The sequence below is a fragment of the Grammomys surdaster genome, unplaced genomic scaffold (genome assembly GCF_004785775.1).
Source record: "Grammomys surdaster isolate TR1022 unplaced genomic scaffold, NIH_TR_1.0 125801, whole genome shotgun sequence".
In the NCBI taxonomy this organism is placed as follows: Eukaryota; Metazoa; Chordata; class Mammalia; order Rodentia; family Muridae; genus Grammomys; species Grammomys surdaster.
In genome coordinates this window covers 220164-237959 of record NW_021620632.1, presented here as the reverse complement: position 1 = coordinate 237959, position 17796 = coordinate 220164, and the positions used below count along the sequence as shown (strand labels likewise).

The window sequence follows — 17796 nt, the reverse complement described above, 5'->3', positions numbered from 1 at the left end:
CTCTCTCTCTCTCTCTCTCTCTCTCTCTCTCTCTCTCTCTCTCTCTCCCCCCCCCAATCTACAATAAAAACCTTCCCTTTAAGCATACCATGGAACAATCATATAATTAGTTTATATAACAATCAAATCAATCAATAAATAACTGTTAAGCCTTCTAATACATGAACATCATATTCCATTCATTGAGAGTTTTCTCTAGAATTTTTTTTAAGAATAGAACTTTTGCTTTGACATCTTGTACGTCTTTTGTTCATGACTATGGAGATCTATTGTATACTGTTTGCCTATACATTTTTATCTCGTAAGTGTTACGAATATGCAGACACGCAGCTATGGCTATAGCAACACGGTAAGTTAAGTCTTTAAACATATTTTTATGTGTCGTTTCTTAAATTGTATTTTGTCCTTTTTAAGGAAAATATTTAAATATTGAATGGTTTACAACTGTGTTCAGCTCAACATTTGGTGACTGGATGTACTTTGTGACTTTCTCTCTCTCTCTTTTTTTTTTTAATATGGATACAGCAGCTGCAGGTGGTTCCACTCTTTGGAGATATGCAAATAGAACTGGCAAGATACATCAAGACCAGCGCACACTATGAAGAGAATAAATCCCGGTAGGAAGAGAATAGGCTGCCCCCTTGAGCTTGCAGAACTCGCTGGCTTCTCCACAGCATGCATTTTGTAGTTACCTTGACATTCTCACAGGCGTGGAAGCAAATGTCCCATACGGCAGCCCTTGCCAAATGTGGCTGTTTAAGTTTTATTAAATTCATTGATAAAAGCACTAAAACATTTTAATTTCTTTAGTAAAGCAAACCACGGTTTGAATGTTTAGTGGCCAGTGATTAGCATGTTGGGCAGCAAAGACTTAAAATATTTTTATTATTGTAAAGATTTCTACCTCACAGTGCTGGTTGAGAATGTAAAAATACTTCTCTGGACCCAGTGATGTGGTGAAATATTCTTGTCAATCAACCCTGAAGAGAAGCAGGGGCTATTCGTGTATATTCACAGAGTTTACAAAATTGTCACCTGAGGGCTAAACCAATCTAGACCTATGTTTGTAAGGTCCCTAGAACTGAGCCTGGTCTGAAATGCTTTTTAATGGGAATGGTTTTTACAAAAAAAGGGAGTGTGTGTGTGTGCCAGTGTGCATGCATGCGTGCGTGTATGATGACAGTAACAGATGTGGCAGAGACACTGTTGCCCCCTGAAGCACATACTCTGTCTGTATTCAGAGAGTAGTCTCAGCTGTCAAGGTTCTGTAGCTTACCGTTACAACTTTATATATATATATATACGATCTTACTTGATATATGTTGCGCATAGCCCATTGAATTTCTCGGGTGTTTTAACTGATATGTTGGACACTCATACCAGTAACCAGCCTTTACTAACCACTTAGGTGTGATTTAGACATTGTATTTCTCCCTCAGGGAGTCAGCCAACCTCTCCTAGGGAAAGTTATGTAGACATGCTTCAGGTTTTATAGGCCCCAGATGGTTTCTGTCAAATATCTCTTTAACAACTCTTATGTAAATGAAAAACTTGTTGAATGGTCTTAGCACCACAGTGCCTTCCCCTGCTGCAGCCAATGCTGTACCTAGGCACTGTGCTGGTGCCTCTGGTCATACAGGGCTTTCTCTCCACGCCCAGGTGGACCTGCACATCCTCAAGCAGCAGCCCACAGTACAACATCTGTGAGCAGATGATCCAGATCCGTGAAGACCACATGCGATTCATCTCTGAGCTGGCACGCTACAGCAATAGCGAGGTACATACCTACTGCACCATTCGGCCTGCAGAACCACATAGACTCTCAAGTGTTGATTTTATTCTTTTGCACGCAAATATTTACATTAATTATCTTGAAAAATCTTACATTTAAAAAAATCCATTTCTTTAAACTGACCAAAACTAAATGAGGGAAGATTCCCCAAACCCAAACCTAAATACTTAAAACAAAAACCCTCAGAATTGATGAATCAATGCAGTTAGCCTTTTCTATTTCTGTTCAGATGTATAAAATACAGTTTTGCATCAGAGAAACACTGGGAGGACTGGAACTGGTAGAACACTTGCCTAGCACATATATGACTGTTTAGTGTAAGCCCCAGCGTAAAGGGGTTGGGAATGAGAGGGAAGAAGGGGGAAAGGGCCAGGATCAAAGAGGGGGAAAAAGACAAGGAAAAAGAAACTAAAAGAAAAACTAAGGAGAGGATGGAGCAATAGGAACTGGATGGAGAGGAAGACTTCCCAAAACCTGAAGTAACTAAAGCCTCTAGGTTGGTACAGGGGATATTCTCTGGATTTGTATTGGGTTCATTTCCCCTGCCAGTTAAAGAATTAAAAGTCAGGAAAAATCAAGCACAACATTAGGGGAAATCTCAGATGTAATCAACCAATGGAAAACACTTTTATTATAAATGAGCATACACAGCAGCAAGGCACAGAGTCTCTAGAAGGCAGAGGGTGGACGCGAAGGGTTCTTGGTATGCTGGAATGGGGACAATCTTCTTCCCCTATGTAGTGTTGGTCATTTTACATAGAGGGAAGCTGATACACTCACAACTTTGGCTAAATGTGTCTGCTCTAACCTTCAACTTGTAGGACTGGTCAGCTTGTAGGGGCTCTCTACTGGTAGATAAAATGCCTGTCTGGACTTTGTCTCCCTGCCAGGTCTTTCTCAGATAAGGAAGGCGAGGACAAAGCGGGATGATTATGACCTTCTTATCCATCTGTGGTACCTTTATTGGCCTCTCAGGGATGTTTAACTCCTAGTTTCTTAGTAGGTGCTGTCTGGGAAGTCTGGCCCTAGAGTTGAGTTAGGAAGAGAGGTCCAACAGAGATCCACAGAATGGGGTCTTTATAATTCGTTACTGTTCATTCTGTAGTCAGGTTGCCATGACTTTTTTTTTCTTCTTGGATACTCACATTATTTTACCTATCCAGCATGGCTACTAGGCGTGTGGGATAAGCAGGGTAGTTTCAGCCTTTGGGAGGATCTTGCCAGGAGGAGCATGGAAGCCACTTCTGATCTTAGTGAGTAGGCAGTGATGTCAGTGAGTGGACAGTGATGTCAGTGAGCAGGCAGTGATGGCAGTGAGAAGTCAGTGATGGCAGTGAGTGGGCAATGGTGTCAGTGAGCGGGCAGTGATGGCAGTGAGAAGACAGTGATGGCAGTGAGAAGGCAGTGATGGCAGTGAGCATGCCAGTGAGCAGGCAGTGATGGCAGTGAGTGGGCAGTGATGGCAGTGAGCGGGTAGTGATATCAGTAAGTAGGTAGTGATGTCAGTAAGTAGGCAGTGATGGCAGTGAGCAGGCAGTGATGGCAGTGAGCAGGCAGTGATGGCAGTGATGTCAGTGAGAAGGCAGTGATTTCAGTGAGCAGGCAGTGATGTCAATTAGCAGGCAGTGATGTCAGTGAGCAGGCAGTGAGAAGGCAGTGAGAAGGTAGTGATGTCAGTGAGTGGGCAGTGATGTCAGTGAGAAGGCAGTGATGGCAGTGATGTCAGTGAGCAGGCAGTGATGGCAGTGAGAAGGCAGTGAGCAGTCAGTGATGTCAGTGAACAGGCAGTGATGTCAGTGAGTGGGCAGTGATGTCAGTGAGTGGGCAGTGATGTCAGTGAACAGGCAGTGATGTCAGTGAGCGGGCAGTGATGTCAGTGAGCGGGCAGTGATGTCAGTGAGCGGGCAGTGATGTCAGTGAGAAGGCAGTGATTTCAGTAAGCAGGCAGTGATATGAAGGCCACAATGCAGTCATACCTTGTATGTATGTGAGATCAACTGGGAGGAATGCAGGTCTTAGTCTAGTTTTGAGAACCAGTTGGCTCTCCAGGTTTATAGGAGGACAGTTAACATAAATGGAGAACATCTCTACTTTCTGGCCGTACACATTAGAAGATTTGAAACACTAGTAATGGAACCTAAATGACAGAAAAAGCCTGCTTCTCCAAATGTCTCAGGTTATTTGCTGCTCCCAGGATATACCCTACCAAACTGAGGTAGCTCCCCAGTGAAGAGGTACCACCAGACCAGTATTCCTGCAGCTAGTTCAGCCTGTGGTGTAGAAATGAATAGTGGATCCTAGCTCCGTGGGACTTCAGGCTGTGCTTGTATAATGAGTTAATAGGAAACTCTTAAACAATATGAACATCGGGAGGAATTGAGAGCTCCAGTCAAATGCATTTTACAGCATTCGTTACCTGCCTTCTTCCTAGGGTCTGTGATAGGTTTTTACCCCACCTCCCTCTGGTTTTTTTGAGACACAGCTTCTCTGTGTAGCCCTGGCTGTCCTAGAACTCACTCAGTAGACCAGGCTGGCCTCAGACTCACAGAGATCCACCTGTCTTTGCCTCCTTAGTGCTGGGATTAAAGCTGCTCCCAGGTAGCTTGCACCACCTCCTTAGTCTCTTTACAGGAAGATGGTAAGGATTTTGTTTGTGGGTAGCCACGAACCCTCAGCCCATTGAGTGTTGTGTTTCCTGCATGCACCACCACACCCATCTTTTTATTTGTGATCCTGACTTGTGGTGAATCTGAAGTGGTTTCTGGTTGTGGTTTAGCTGTGGGTATGTTATGTCTAGAGCTTACAAGAGCATGCATGTGTCTTTATTCAGTGTTAGAATTTATTGAATAATGATACATTCACAAATTGCTGGTTTCATTGAAAGTTTTTGTTTGTTTTTGTTTTTGTTTTTGTTTTTCGAGACAGGGTTTCTCAGTGTAGCATTGGCTCTGATCATTCTGTAAACCAGACTGGCCTCAAACCCACAGAGATCAACCTGCCTTTGGCTCCTGAGTGCTGGGATTCATTAAAAGCATTTTGCTGTGAAGTTTTAAAGTCCTTGAGGGCTGAGGCAAAAAGAGATTCTTTTATTTTGATCTTAGTTTGCTAATATTAACTCCCAAGTCACACAGTAGAAAAGCACATAGTCATTGTATCTCTCCACACATGTATGTAGAGATGTAGGTTGCAGAATGGTTACCAAGGGTAAAAGGCTGCAGCCAAGTTCAAGTAGTTTCAAGAAAGGTAGCTTGACTGGAGGCAAGCCTAAGGCTGATAGAAATGGCGAAGGGCTCACTGCGGGCTTAGACAATGGGCTAGAGGCAGTTCTGCAGGTTGTACTGCTTAGGCCACAGGTTTGAGCTGAATCTTGAGGTTGACGCAAGGTTCAAGACCATGGAAGATGCAGAAGCAGAGGACAGGAAAGTCCAGATTGATGACGAGGTAGCAGTTCTGGATGGACAAATATATGGACAGGCGGATGAGTAGGCTGTGGTAACCATGGAGACCGAGCTGGGCTGAAGCCCTGGGACAGTTGAGCTTTCTTTCCATCTTTTGCTGCACATACTGGTCAGGGGACAGGTCTAAGCAGGCTACCTCATGCTATATGTATCTATAGGAGCATAGCTCTGTAGACTTACGTGTCCACCAAGTACCTGAATCCAGAGGCAAATGCCGCTTGTAAAATGAAATGTATTAGGGCAAAGCACAACCTGAAAAAGCAGTTTATAACCTTGTGATGTGATTTAGATTAGACCACAGCCAACTCTCAACAGGTTTGATTTAAGTTATTCTCTGACTAGTACTGCTGAGCATCTTTCATGTATTCATTGGCCAGTCGTACATCTCTTTTGTACAAAGGTCTGTTCATGGGACTGAGTTTATAGCTCACACAAGAGTGTCCAGCGTGTGTGAGGTCCATCTCCAACATCATGTAGTTAAAACAAAAGAACAACCAAAACGGACAGTGGTACCTACTTGTAATCCCAGCACTGAGGAAGTAGATTCAGATCGATCGGCAGTGAGTTCACGTCAGTCTTAGCTGTGGAGCACAAAGGGGAATATGTTTAAACTCTGTTCATTCTTTTTTTGGGGTTTTTTTTTTTTCATATGCGACTTGGAAATAGATTTCTAGAGTAGGATTTCTGGATGCTATGTGAGCTTCCCTGGGGAAGGTGAAACTAATGTCTACTCCAGTTTGGGCACTGATGGAAAATCAAACAAACAATCCTATCCAAGTCTAATTTCACAAACTAATGAGTTTAACTGGGGTACTTGCAGTACATGGATAGTTTACAGGTAGTTACACACGACTGAACCCTGCAGCCATTAACTTCTTACACACGTGAGGAGAGGAGCAGGCCCTCCAGTGACCTCTCCACACTGCCCTCATAAATGCTAATAGGTCTTCTGAGAGAGTCCGAGAGGTCTTCAGAAGGGTAAGCCACAGCAGTGAGTCCTGAGAGAAGCTGGGTGGGTTCTCTTAATGCCTTTGCCTCTATGCCCTAGGTAGTCACAGGGTCTGGCCGGCAGGAAGCCCAGAAGACAGATGCTGAGTACCGGAAGCTCTTCGACCTGGCTCTTCAGGGCCTGCAGCTTCTGTCACAGTGGAGTGCTCATGTGATGGAAGTGGTAGGTACAGCATTTGTCAAGTGTGTGGACATTGGAGTAACTGTGCAGTCACTCCTAGTTGCGTAGAAATGCTTTTACTATAGACCTTGGCAACGTATTGAGGGTTTTATCTTTTCAGATATAAGTAAAGCTATGGGGGCTGGAGGACAACTTGCAATGGCAAGACCATTTACCAGAAATCCATCTCTGGTCATCAGGCTCAGTGGCAGGTGCCTTCACCATCTTGCCAGCTCTCATTTTTCTCTTTGGCCCAGCATCCCACTCTTTGGACTTGTAACTGTTAGCGTCTTTAAGGTTTAGTAAAATATTTCCGGTCACATTTACAATTTTAACTATAAATTGCATACATTTTCCCATTTAAAAGTTTATTTTAGTCAGATGAAAATCATTTAATTGGCACAGTACATGGTCGTCTGAAAGGCAAATTTTTGTTTTAAATGCAAGCAAGTTGCTAAAATTTTACTTGTTCAGCATACAGTAGTTTGGACATTTTGCCTGGGTTAGTTCTTAAGCTTGGCTTATATGACTGAGTGGTTGCTATTTTTTGAGGTGTGTGTGTGTGTATGACAGAAAGAGAGAGAGAGAGAGAGAGAGAGAGAGAGAGAGAGAGAGAGAGAGAAATTCAGAAACCAGTACATGTTTTAAAGTAGCCATGTTATTGTCTGTTCAGAATCAAGTATTTTGCTCTCAGTGTGGAATATCTTTCTTTTTCTTTTTTGACTGTGCCAGTATTCCTGGAAACTTGTACATCCAACTGACAAGTATTCCAACAAGGACTGCCCCGACAACGCTGAGGAATATGAGCGTGCCACACGCTACAACTACACCACTGAGGAGAAGTTTGCCCTGGTGGAGGTGAGACTATCTGCTTCCTGTTTCCGTGTGCGGCTGATAGTGTTGCCTTCCAAAGGCAGAGGGAAAGCATGGACATACTGTCGTTTGATGCCATTGCTTGTATGGTGGGCAGCCCACTGTGTCTGTCAGAGAGAATAGTGGCTGTTAGCTGCTTAGGTATGTGTTGGCAGCCTGTCAGACGCAGGTGGTCAGCCCTTCTGTGAGTGCTTGTGAGTGGAGAACAGTCTCTTAGAAGTGGGAAAACAGTGGTAGTGCATGCCTTTAATCTCAGCACTTGGGAGGCAGAGGCAGGCGGATTTCTGAGTTCGAGGCCAGCCAGGACTACAGAGTGAGTTCCAGGACAGCCAGGGCTACACAGAAAAACCATGTCTCGAAAAACCAAAAAAAAAAAGAAGAAGAAGAAGTGGGAAAACAGGTAATGAATTGGGGTTTGGTTTCTGCCCCACAAGAGGAGAATCATATAGCAGGCTTGGTTGTTACCTACTCATAATGGCTACTAATTCTTTACCTGCCTTTGTCTGTGACCCAATAATCTTGAGTGTCCTCCTCCCTCCCTTCCTTCCTTCTTTATTTTTTTCAAGTTTTTCTCCTGAGCCTTCCAATAGAAATATTTTTTCTTAATTCTAGTTTTATTTATTTATTATTGGTGTGTGTGTGTGTTTGTATGTGTGTGTGTGTGTGTGTGTGTGTGTGTACCACAACATATACATGGAAGTTCTCATTTTGCTGTGTTTTGGGATTGAACTTAGGTTCATCAGGTCTACACGGAAAGCACTTTTACCTAGCCCATCATAAACATTTTAGAATAAGCCTTTTATATCTCACAGTAAAATATGTTGGAATTTCCCATCAGAGTATATCTAACTTACTAGATTATTTTAGAGTTAACTGATGAACTTTTTTTTTTTTTTTTTTTTTGGTTTTTTTTTTTTTTTTTTTTTTTTTGAGACAGGGTTTCTCTGTGTAGCCCTGGCTGTCCTGGAACTCACTCTGTAGACCAGGCTGGCCTCGAACTCAGAAATCCGCCTGCCTCTGCCTCCCAAGTGCTGGGATTAAAGGCGTGCGCCACCACCGCCCGGCAACTGATGAACTTCTAATAGTATCTCTCTCTCTTATTTTTCTTTCTTTCTTTTAGTATGTCATATATCTCTTCATTTGTTTGGGTTTTCTTTAATGTCTATCATATATCTCAGGAAATTCTAGAATTGTTTGTTTTACTTCTAGGTATTGACTCTTAGCTGATGTAATTTTAATGTTTCCAAGTAACTATTTAAAATACAGATTTGAAATATTTTTCTTTGTATTTAACAATATGTCTGCGCTCATTATTATAGTAAAGAAGTCATAGATTTTTTTTTTTTGTTTTTGTTTTTTTTTTGGCACAGAGTAGTTTTCTACTCATACAATTACAAAACTCACAAATGGTATATCAGCTTGATTTTTTTTTTTTGCCTTCTATTTCTTTTTGTACTTATTGGCTATTTGTATATATTCTTTGGAGAAGTTCAGAATCTTCACCTATTTTTAAAATTGATTTATTATTGAATTGTAAGAGTTCTGTAGTTCCCTTTTTGGTATTATTGTTAAGCTACCCTTAAATTTCTTTCACCAACTCGTCTTGATGTTCTCTTTCTATTTATTCCTAGATTAAGTTACCTAATGATTGGTTTAGGGTTTTTGCTTAGGAGTTAGTGAGGTACCTCATTAGCTTAATGACCAATGGGTAGACATTATCTTTTTGAAGACTTATCGTCATTATTATTATTAATTATTATTGCATTTTTATTTCTGGGTGTGTATCTGTGTATGAATGCCAAATGCGTGTGTAGGGGGTTGCCTATGTGGTCAGAAGTGATCTTTGGATTCCCTTGGAGCTGCAGTTACAGGTGGGTTGTGAGCATTGACGTGAACACTGGAAATGCAGGTCCTTTGTAAAGCTCTCCTCACCCCCACACCCCCCAAATTAAAGTGTCTTCCATTCCCCAGCACCTGCTGTTTATCGTATTTCCTCTTTCTGGGGCTCCTCCCTCTGCCTCTTGTGCCCTTTTATTGTCTTGGCTTCTGTGCTTGCTCCCGTTTCCTGACATTACCTATAGTAATGTCTACCTTTTTATTCTCAATCTGATCATCTATATCTTATTTCTTTTTCCTTGGCCAATCCTGTTGGTTAGAATTTATTGTTTACTAAGCAACTTTTGTCTGTTGTACATAAAGATATAAACACACACACAAATACACAAATACTCCTTCCTATATACTTTTAGTGGTAAACTTTGCTATTCTTTTTGTAAATTCAGGATAAGCATTGCATGACTATTACCTTCAATTTTTGCATTTCTAATGTTCGTGTTCAGAGCTTGGCTTCACCTTGCAGCCTTCCTTTGCTGCTTTGAGTTCAAATACCTAGTGCTTTCAATTTTTTGTTCGATATAGTTCCCATGTGCTCTTTAGTTTATTTTACTTATTTTATGTATATGGGTGCTTTCCCTACATTCATGTCTTTGTACCACTTGTGTGTCTGTTGCCCATGGAGGCAAGAAGAGGGCATTGGACTTGGAACTGGAGTTACAAATGGTTGTGAGTCACTATATGAGTGCTGGGAATCGAACCCAGGTCCTCTGGAAAAGCATCCAGTGCTCTTAACTGCTGAGCCATGTCTCTAGCTGCTATCCTATGCACTTTCTTTTAAAGTAAAAGTTTCTTATGTTTTAAACAGAAAAGCAATATAAATTCATCACATAGTTTTCTAGTGGGGGCTGGAGCAATGGCTCTGGGGTTAAGAGCATTGTCTGCCCTTCCAGAGGTCCTGAGTTCAATCCTCAGTAACCACATTGTGGCTCACAACCCTCTATAATGGGATCATGCAGGCATACATGCAAATAGAGCACTCATGTACCTAAGTAAATAAATCTTTTGTTTGTTTGTTTTTGTTTTTGTTTTTGTTTTTGTTTTTCGAGACAGGGTTTCTCTGTGTAGCCCTGGCTGTCCTGGAACTCACTCTATAGACCAGGCTGGCCTCGAACTCAGAAATCCGCCTGCCTCTGCCTCCCATGTGTTGGGACTAAAGGCGTGCACCACCACGCCCGGCAGTAAATAAATCTTAAATAGTTCTCCATCATGAACACATGGAAACCCTAAATAATATGACTTGCGGGAGCTGTCTAGTGATACCTATGGAGCTATCACAAAGTCAGAATTCAAGCAGTTGGCTTCATTTTTTTCAAGGTCTTTTCCATGTATTTTAGGTCAATGTCCCATTATTGTTTAAAAAGTGGGATTTAATTTGCAACCTCTTGAAAGTTTTTTTTTTCCTTTTCTGATTACTTTCATATTTGCATTTTGAATGGTTACCTCTGCATTTGAAGTCCTTCAGGGACCTGATGGACAGGGTATCTTTAAGTCAGATGTACCGCTGCCCTCAGGGTACTCTTGATGAGTTCAGTTCCAGGCAGGCACAGAGCACACCAGGTCTTCTGCTCTGGGGAAGATGACGATGGGACAAAATAGCTTTGTAGGAGGGAAATCAGGGAAAGATCTGTGACTGAGAAAGAGACCTCTCGGGCAATGAAGGACTGTCCCCTGTCCCCATTCAGCCACTGAAAGCTGTGTCTTTACAGGTGATTGCCATGATCAAAGGCCTGCAGGTGCTGATGGGCAGGATGGAGAGTGTGTTCAATCATGCCATCAGGCACACTGTTTATGCTGCACTTCAGGACTTCTCCCAGGTGACCCTCAGGGAACCACTGCGACAGGCCATCAAGAAGAAAAAGAATGTCATCCAGAGGTCAGCCTCCCTCATCCCTCCCTCACAGCCCCAAAGCAATGGATGGAGCCTAGGTTCACATAGATGGAGTGTCATATTTTCATAAGTAAGCTTAGTACATTTATCTTTAACTCCTAGTCATTTTTTGATGATTACATCTATATAGAACGTAGTAAGTCCAGTTAATATCCTGAACAACAGAATTAGTTTACTACTGAAATCAAGGACGATTCCAGTCACCAGGTATTGAGGTATATGAGGTTCCACATTCTTCTCTCTCCCTAAAACATATCATACTTGGCAGGTTTCTTTTAGACACTCTTGCATGTTTGGCAAAAATGACCTGGATATGGTAAAACTTAGAGATCTTGAGAGTTTTAAATGCAAGCCTTTTATATAAGTTGACTTTCAAAGAAACATGTCTAAACGAAACCTACTAGAGTTCAGGAATGTATAGTGCTGGTTTTGCTGTACAATTGATATCTTTGTTACCTAAGAGGATATTGGTTTGTAGCATAAACAAAATTCCATACTGTGTGTACATTGTAATGCTCCAAAGTTCTGAGAGAGAGAGACAGAGAGAGGGAAAGAGAGACACAGAGACAGAGAACACGAGAGAGAGAGAGAGAGAGAGAGAGAGAGAGAGAGAGAGAGAGAGAGAGAGAGAGAACTCTTACATGTATGTACGTTTACATGTGTGTGGTGTTAAGGATCAGCATGGATCCTTGTACACACTAGACATACTCTCCTACTGGATCTTATAAATCCAAAGCTTTGTAATAACAGTATGATGCCATAGTAGAAAATTATACCCTATATTAGATATTTTATATGTAAAATTATTTAAAATAGCATATAAAATGGCCATCTGGATATATGTATAACTTTATATAAAACAAATTATTATCCTAATTAGACTTGTGTCTTGTCCCCTGAGAAAATTTACTTGTATTCAAATATTCCTAGCCTCAAACAGGTATGAAATCTGAAACCTTCCTTGTTCCTCCTTGTTAGCCTTTCAGTTAAAAGACACTTTTGTTGGAGGCATATTGGATATAGAACTCGCCCTTGACAAAAAGCAGACCTGTTCCACTAGCCAGAGAATCTATAGAATGCATACTGTACTTTGGGTTTTATTGACAATGTTCCAAAAGAGGTGGCCAGAGTCGACATGAAACATCTCAAGTCCTTGGATGGTGCTCCATTAATATAGCCTGTTAGCAGTGGGGTTACATTTCCAGTGAGTCAAGGCACATATCCAGTCCCCTGAGTTGTGTGGTGGCTTGCTTCCTCACACAAAATGGTTGGCCATAGACGGGGAGCTCTGCTGTCTAGGTGGGCTCTTGAGAGTTCTGTTCTTCCTGCCCTGATTTGGCAACCTAGCTTGTATTCATGAAGTTAAACCTTGTTTCCTGGCTAATTGGTGTAAACTACAGCTGAGATAAGTCTTTTGGGGATAGTAGTAGCACTAAAGAATGCACTGTGCTTTTGTAGCCTTTCATATGAACTAGACTCTTAGCTTGTTACCTCAACCAGAGGGATTTTCTTTGTGCATTGGCTGCTTGTAAGGTGAGGAGCCTCTGTGATTGTAGAAATCGTGTCTGATGACTTGATGGTTGTTTAGTGTCCTACAGGCCATCAGGAAGACTGTGTGTGACTGGGAGACTGGGCACGAACCCTTTAACGACCCAGCTCTGCGGGGAGAGAAGGACCCTAAGAGCGGCTTTGACATCAAGGTGCCCCGCCGTGCCGTGGGACCCTCCAGCACACAGGTTCTCATCATCTTTATCCTAGAACTGGGCTGAGGGTGGGGGCAGATGAGGCAGGGCTGAAGTAGTGGTTGCTGGATCTGCTCGGGCACTCCTGTTTTGCCTGAAGCTTTTCTTCTCTTCTCCTATACCCTGCCCAACACAGTTTGAAACCTTACCTGAGACAGTCCTGTGAGTATCTGGTTGGTTCATTTAACTGCAGAAGTCATTTCTCCACTGTTTCTATCTCTGACTGTGAAATATATGCCTCCATTTTTCCTCTTTATGCTGTTTCCTTTTTGCTTTTTGGAGACAGTGTCTCATTAACCTAGGCTAGCCTCCAGCTTCTGATTGTACTGACATCTCCTCTGCCTCCACCTCCTGAGTGCTGGGATTGTAGGATGCCCCACCATGTTCAGCACCTCTTTTGTCATTTTAAAGACAAGGCCTTACAGCCTTGGCTGGCCGGGTACTCACTGTTCATAGCTCAGGGTTAGCTTCAACGTCAGCCTTCTAGCACTGCAGGCATGTGTCAGCCCGTCTGTGTTTCCCTTTCGGTGTTTAAATGTATGATTGTAATTTTCATGTCAAGTCTCTAAATCGAGTGCTCCTAAAGATGAACTGTTGCTCTCATCTGTCATGGTCTGCAGCCACCGCGGCTGCTTTCTCTTCTGACGTCTGTAGGCCTTCCCTGTGCTTCTCACTGACTCACGCTTGGTTTATATGCTCCTCTGCTTTGGGACTTGTCCTTCTTACATATCTCTCTCAGAGGCCTCATAATCCATCTCTATCACTCCTGTAGAAAGGTACCGGCAAAGCACATGGCTGGGTCTATATGGAACCTCTTGAAGATCAAGAGGAAGGCTCTTGGCCATTCTTGGGGTCTGTGTGAGGCATATCACTGCCCTCCGCTCTTCCATTCCATTTGCCTGTCCCTGTGTTCCCCACTCAGACCTGTGCATCATGTGACTAACGGCTCTCTCCCGCTTCTCCTTCCCTGTCTGTCTATGTCTAGCTCTACCTGGTGCGCACTATGGCTGAGTCCTTGAGCTCTGCCGAGCTGCTGAGGCAGCTCAAGTCTCTGGGCATGGAAAGGCTCTTGCATGTGGTAAACGCGTTTCTGAGGCAGTCGTACAACTATCCACCTCTTTTAACCTTTGGTGGTAAGACATCGTTTGTTTTTCTTGTTGATGCTTATGGCACGGAGGTGAGCTGCTCCCCTACACAGAGGCAGCGTCTTGGCTATGTGGATGCCCCGGCCCTCTGGACAGCCTGGCTACATCAGGCTGATTGCGGGCGTGGGACTTAGTCAGGGTGTAGCGGAGCAGTTCTTCTTCTATAGATTTTCCCATTTGATGTAACTAATGTACCGTTTATATTTTCTTCCCTACAAATATCTCCTTGGATAATACAGCTTTACATGGTGAGAACTATGCTAGAGTCCCTCATTGCAGACAAAAGTGGTTCCAAGAAAACCTTGAGAAGTAGCCTTGAGGGGCCCACCATATTGGACATAGAAAAATTTCATCGAGAATCATTCTTCTACACTCACTTGATAAATTTCAGTGGTAAGAGACAGTGCTGACCAGAATATCCGGCCTGGCATGCTCTAACCCTGCTAACACCACCTAGGACGCTTCTGCCTACCTCACCATTCTCCTGCCCATCTCTTCATGCACCCACATGGTGCCACGTCCTAACCTTTGTGGTGGTGGCCAGACATCCTGGAGATCCCCCCAAGTCCCTTGCCGTCCCTGGCGTCTGCCATGGTCTCTGTAGGACATGGTCCTTAACAGGACAGGGACAGTAGGGTTTTGGTTGGCCTTCCCATGTGAACACAAAATCAGGATCACAAAACAGGGAAATGGAACCTCTTACCTGGATCAAAATCCAGGCATTGATACGTAGAAGACACGGCCCCTCTGTCCCCCACTGCCCAGGTAGCAAAAGTGCTCTGAGACAGACTAGCCACCATTTTGGTGATACCCAGCCACTTTGACCTGGCACTGGTGGGTGCTTTCTACCCTCTGTGTCTGTCTGTGGCCTCATCGAGCTCTTCATGTCTTCTGCTTAGAGCAGGAGGTCATGCCTTGCCTGGGGTATTTGCAGGCCGTGAAGTAAATATTAACACTGTTGTCGTTAGCTCTGAGAACATAAAACAAATCCAATTGTTTAATTCCATTTCTAGTTTTGTATTGGTTAAACCATTCCTGAATGTGCACGTAATCCTAGACACTGGTTTTTGTCCTACATAAAGGAAAATACAGGTTGAATATCCCTCATCTGAAATGATTGGGACCAGAAATACTTCAGATTATGAATCTTGGGGGGAGGGGTGTGGCTAACTATGTATAATGACAAATTTGGGGGATGGGATGCAAGTCTAAATACACTAGTTTTTATTCACCTCATACACATAGTCTGAGGACTAACAGTCATGTCACATAGCTGCATTTCTGTCAAGTGCAGATGTTGTCTAGAGCCGTTACACTCATCTCCCTCTGTGTCCGCATCCACGTACACTGTTGCACACTGCCTCAGCCTGTGATCCTGTCCCTAAGACACTGCATTCTCATATCATACACTGTGTGTCTGCATTTGGATTTCAGTCCATCATGTGAGACTGGCTATGCAATGTTTCACTTAGAATATCATGTCGTACCTCAGCATTTTGAGATATTGGAGCATTTAAGATTTCTAGGGCTAGAGAGATGGCTCAGTGGTTAAGAGCACTGACTGTTCTTCCAGAGGTACTGAGTTCAATTCTCAGCAACCATATGGTGGCTCACAACCATCTGTAATGGGATCCGATGCCCTCTTCTGGTGTCTCTGAAGAGAGCAATGGTATACTTAAATACATAAAATAAATAAATAAATAAAATTTTTAAAAAAAGAAGATTTCTGGTTTTCAGATTAGGGATATTAAGCCTGTGGTCCTATTTTCACATCTCCTTTTCAAAAGGTTGCTGTCCCCTGCTCCTGCCAAAAAGGGCTCCTAAGGTCCCTGCTGGTAGGACGACACTAGTTGCTCAGAAGGTGTAGGGTCCTGACCTATACTTACAGCACACCCATGTTCGTCTTGTCCCTCATGTGAAGTGTCTAGTGACCCCTTGCTGCTTGCGTCCATGCTGCATGGCTGGGAGCTAAGCATAGAGGAGTCACGTCCCGTGTGTCACACCTCTTGTTTCCTCTGTACTGAATCACTTCCTGCTCATGAACGATAACCTGGTGTTGTTTGAACCCTTCAAGAAACACTACAGCAGTGCTGTGACCTTTCCCAGCTGTGGTTCCGAGAGTTCTTCCTGGAGCTGACCATGGGCAGAAGGATACAGTTCCCCATTGAGATGTCTATGCCCTGGATTCTCACTGACCACATCCTAGAGACCAAGGAGGCATCAATGATGGAGTGAGTGTCCTATGGGTCTACCTCTGAGGCCTTGACACTCACATGCATATACCTTCACACATTCAGGATTAAAATAGAAAAAAAATAGAGTACTGATATTAATAAAACACTTTAAGCCACAACATGGAGAAGGTAAAGTCATAGAAGCCTTTATCTGAGTAGCTTTTGTGTTTCCTTCATATAGAATAAGGCACCTGTTTTCTCTACTCTGGTGATATGTAGTAGACCTATATCATTCAGCTTTGTACAAGAGCATCATTTACCATGGGGAGTAAGAAACTGGTTTTCTTCATTTGACAGTTAAATTTAGGCAGCTGTGAGGGCCACAAGTCATTGGCTTAGCAGGCTGGGAAGTGACTGGTATCCCCCTCCGCAGGTACGTCCTCTACTCCTTGGACCTGTACAACGACAGTGCTCACTATGCGCTCACCAAATTCAACAAGCAGTTTCTCTATGATGAAATTGAGGCTGAGGTAAGGGACCAGCTTTACCTCCTTATATTAAATACCTCTTGAATTTTAACTTGAGTATTCAAAGAATTAAACTTTCTTTAAATGCACAGTGGTTTAAATGGTGACATATAGTTTTTGGTAAAATATGCTTTTTGGTATAAGTTCTTCTGACTTCTTCTGTTTATATTTTGGAAAATGCTAAGCTGTGCTTTTCCACCAAACTGTAAGCAGTTTCTGCATCACTTTCTGTTTCTGTTAGGTGGGTGCTCAATTCACTCAGCCAACCCTTTTTTTAAAAAAATGTCATTGGCTTTTTAAAATTTACAGGTAATTTAACAGTCCTTTGCTGAACTTCTTGGTACACACACTTTTTTTTTTTCCCACATTGGGCAGGTGCTCTCTTGTGTGTAACCCCTACCTCCACCTTTTCTCTGTAGCCCAGGCAATCCATAGACTTCCTGCCTCAGGTTTCTAAGTACTGGGATTACATGAGTAGCCATTATATCTGACTGTGACTTCTTGAAGACATATTGTCACAGGTAAAATGTCAAGTCACCACACAGACACAACTGAGGGGATATCTCTTGCTCTTTAGCATAAGGTGTAAGAGAACTCGACTTGAAGAGATCATTTTCTGTATCTGGGCAGCTCCATCTCCTCACAGACAACATCTCACAGTCTTTCTTCAGGGATAATATCATGATTCTCAGACAAGGCAGGATGCATGGACAGAGGCTTGCCCCCTGGTTCTGCCTGCAGGTCTGGGTCTCTCTGCCTCTGAATACACACATTCTCCTTATGAATTTAAAGAACGATGCTAACCCTCTCTGCAGCTAAGGTCATTGCTTCCAGGGTGTTTCTTTGACAGCCTCATGCCAAGTGACCTCACTAGCTCCAGGAAGAACATGGGATACCCTCATAGACAGTGGCCACTCAACTGTTGTTTTGAGTTTACTCGTGATGCTGATTACCTTTCCCTGAGCAGATGGAGGGACCTTTTCATAGTCCTCTGAATTTGAGAGGACAAGAGTGTCATGCTCCCTCTGTAAGAGTCTTTTCGTTTTGTTGTTTGCTGTTGTTTTGAGACAGGATCTTACATAACTCGGGCTGGTCTTGAGATCACTATATAGCCTAGGCTAGCTGTGCACTTT

General features: G+C 43.0%; 1 protein-coding gene across 2 annotated transcripts in view; it reads left to right on the top strand.

The window, feature by feature from the left end:
- Nucleotides 1-17796, top strand: part of Cyfip1 (cytoplasmic FMR1 interacting protein 1) — an 89647-nt gene that overhangs the window by 43000 nt on the left and 28851 nt on the right. Inside the window, exons 10-18 of one of the 2 annotated variants that reach the window (XM_028789213.1) lie at nt 526-617; nt 1660-1777; nt 6299-6421; nt 7151-7276; nt 10894-11060; nt 12664-12811; nt 14202-14355; nt 16037-16193; nt 16570-16666. In XM_028789213.1, coding sequence (XP_028645046.1) covers nt 526-617; nt 1660-1777; nt 6299-6421; nt 7151-7276; nt 10894-11060; nt 12664-12811; nt 14202-14355; nt 16037-16193; nt 16570-16666 — 1182 coding nt within the window. Of the gene's footprint in view, nt 1-525; nt 618-1659; nt 1778-6298; nt 6422-7150; nt 7277-10893; nt 11061-12663; nt 12812-13802; nt 13951-14201; nt 14356-16036; nt 16194-16569; nt 16667-17796 lie in introns of both variants that reach the window. The other variant, XM_028789214.1, reaches the window with a different exon arrangement.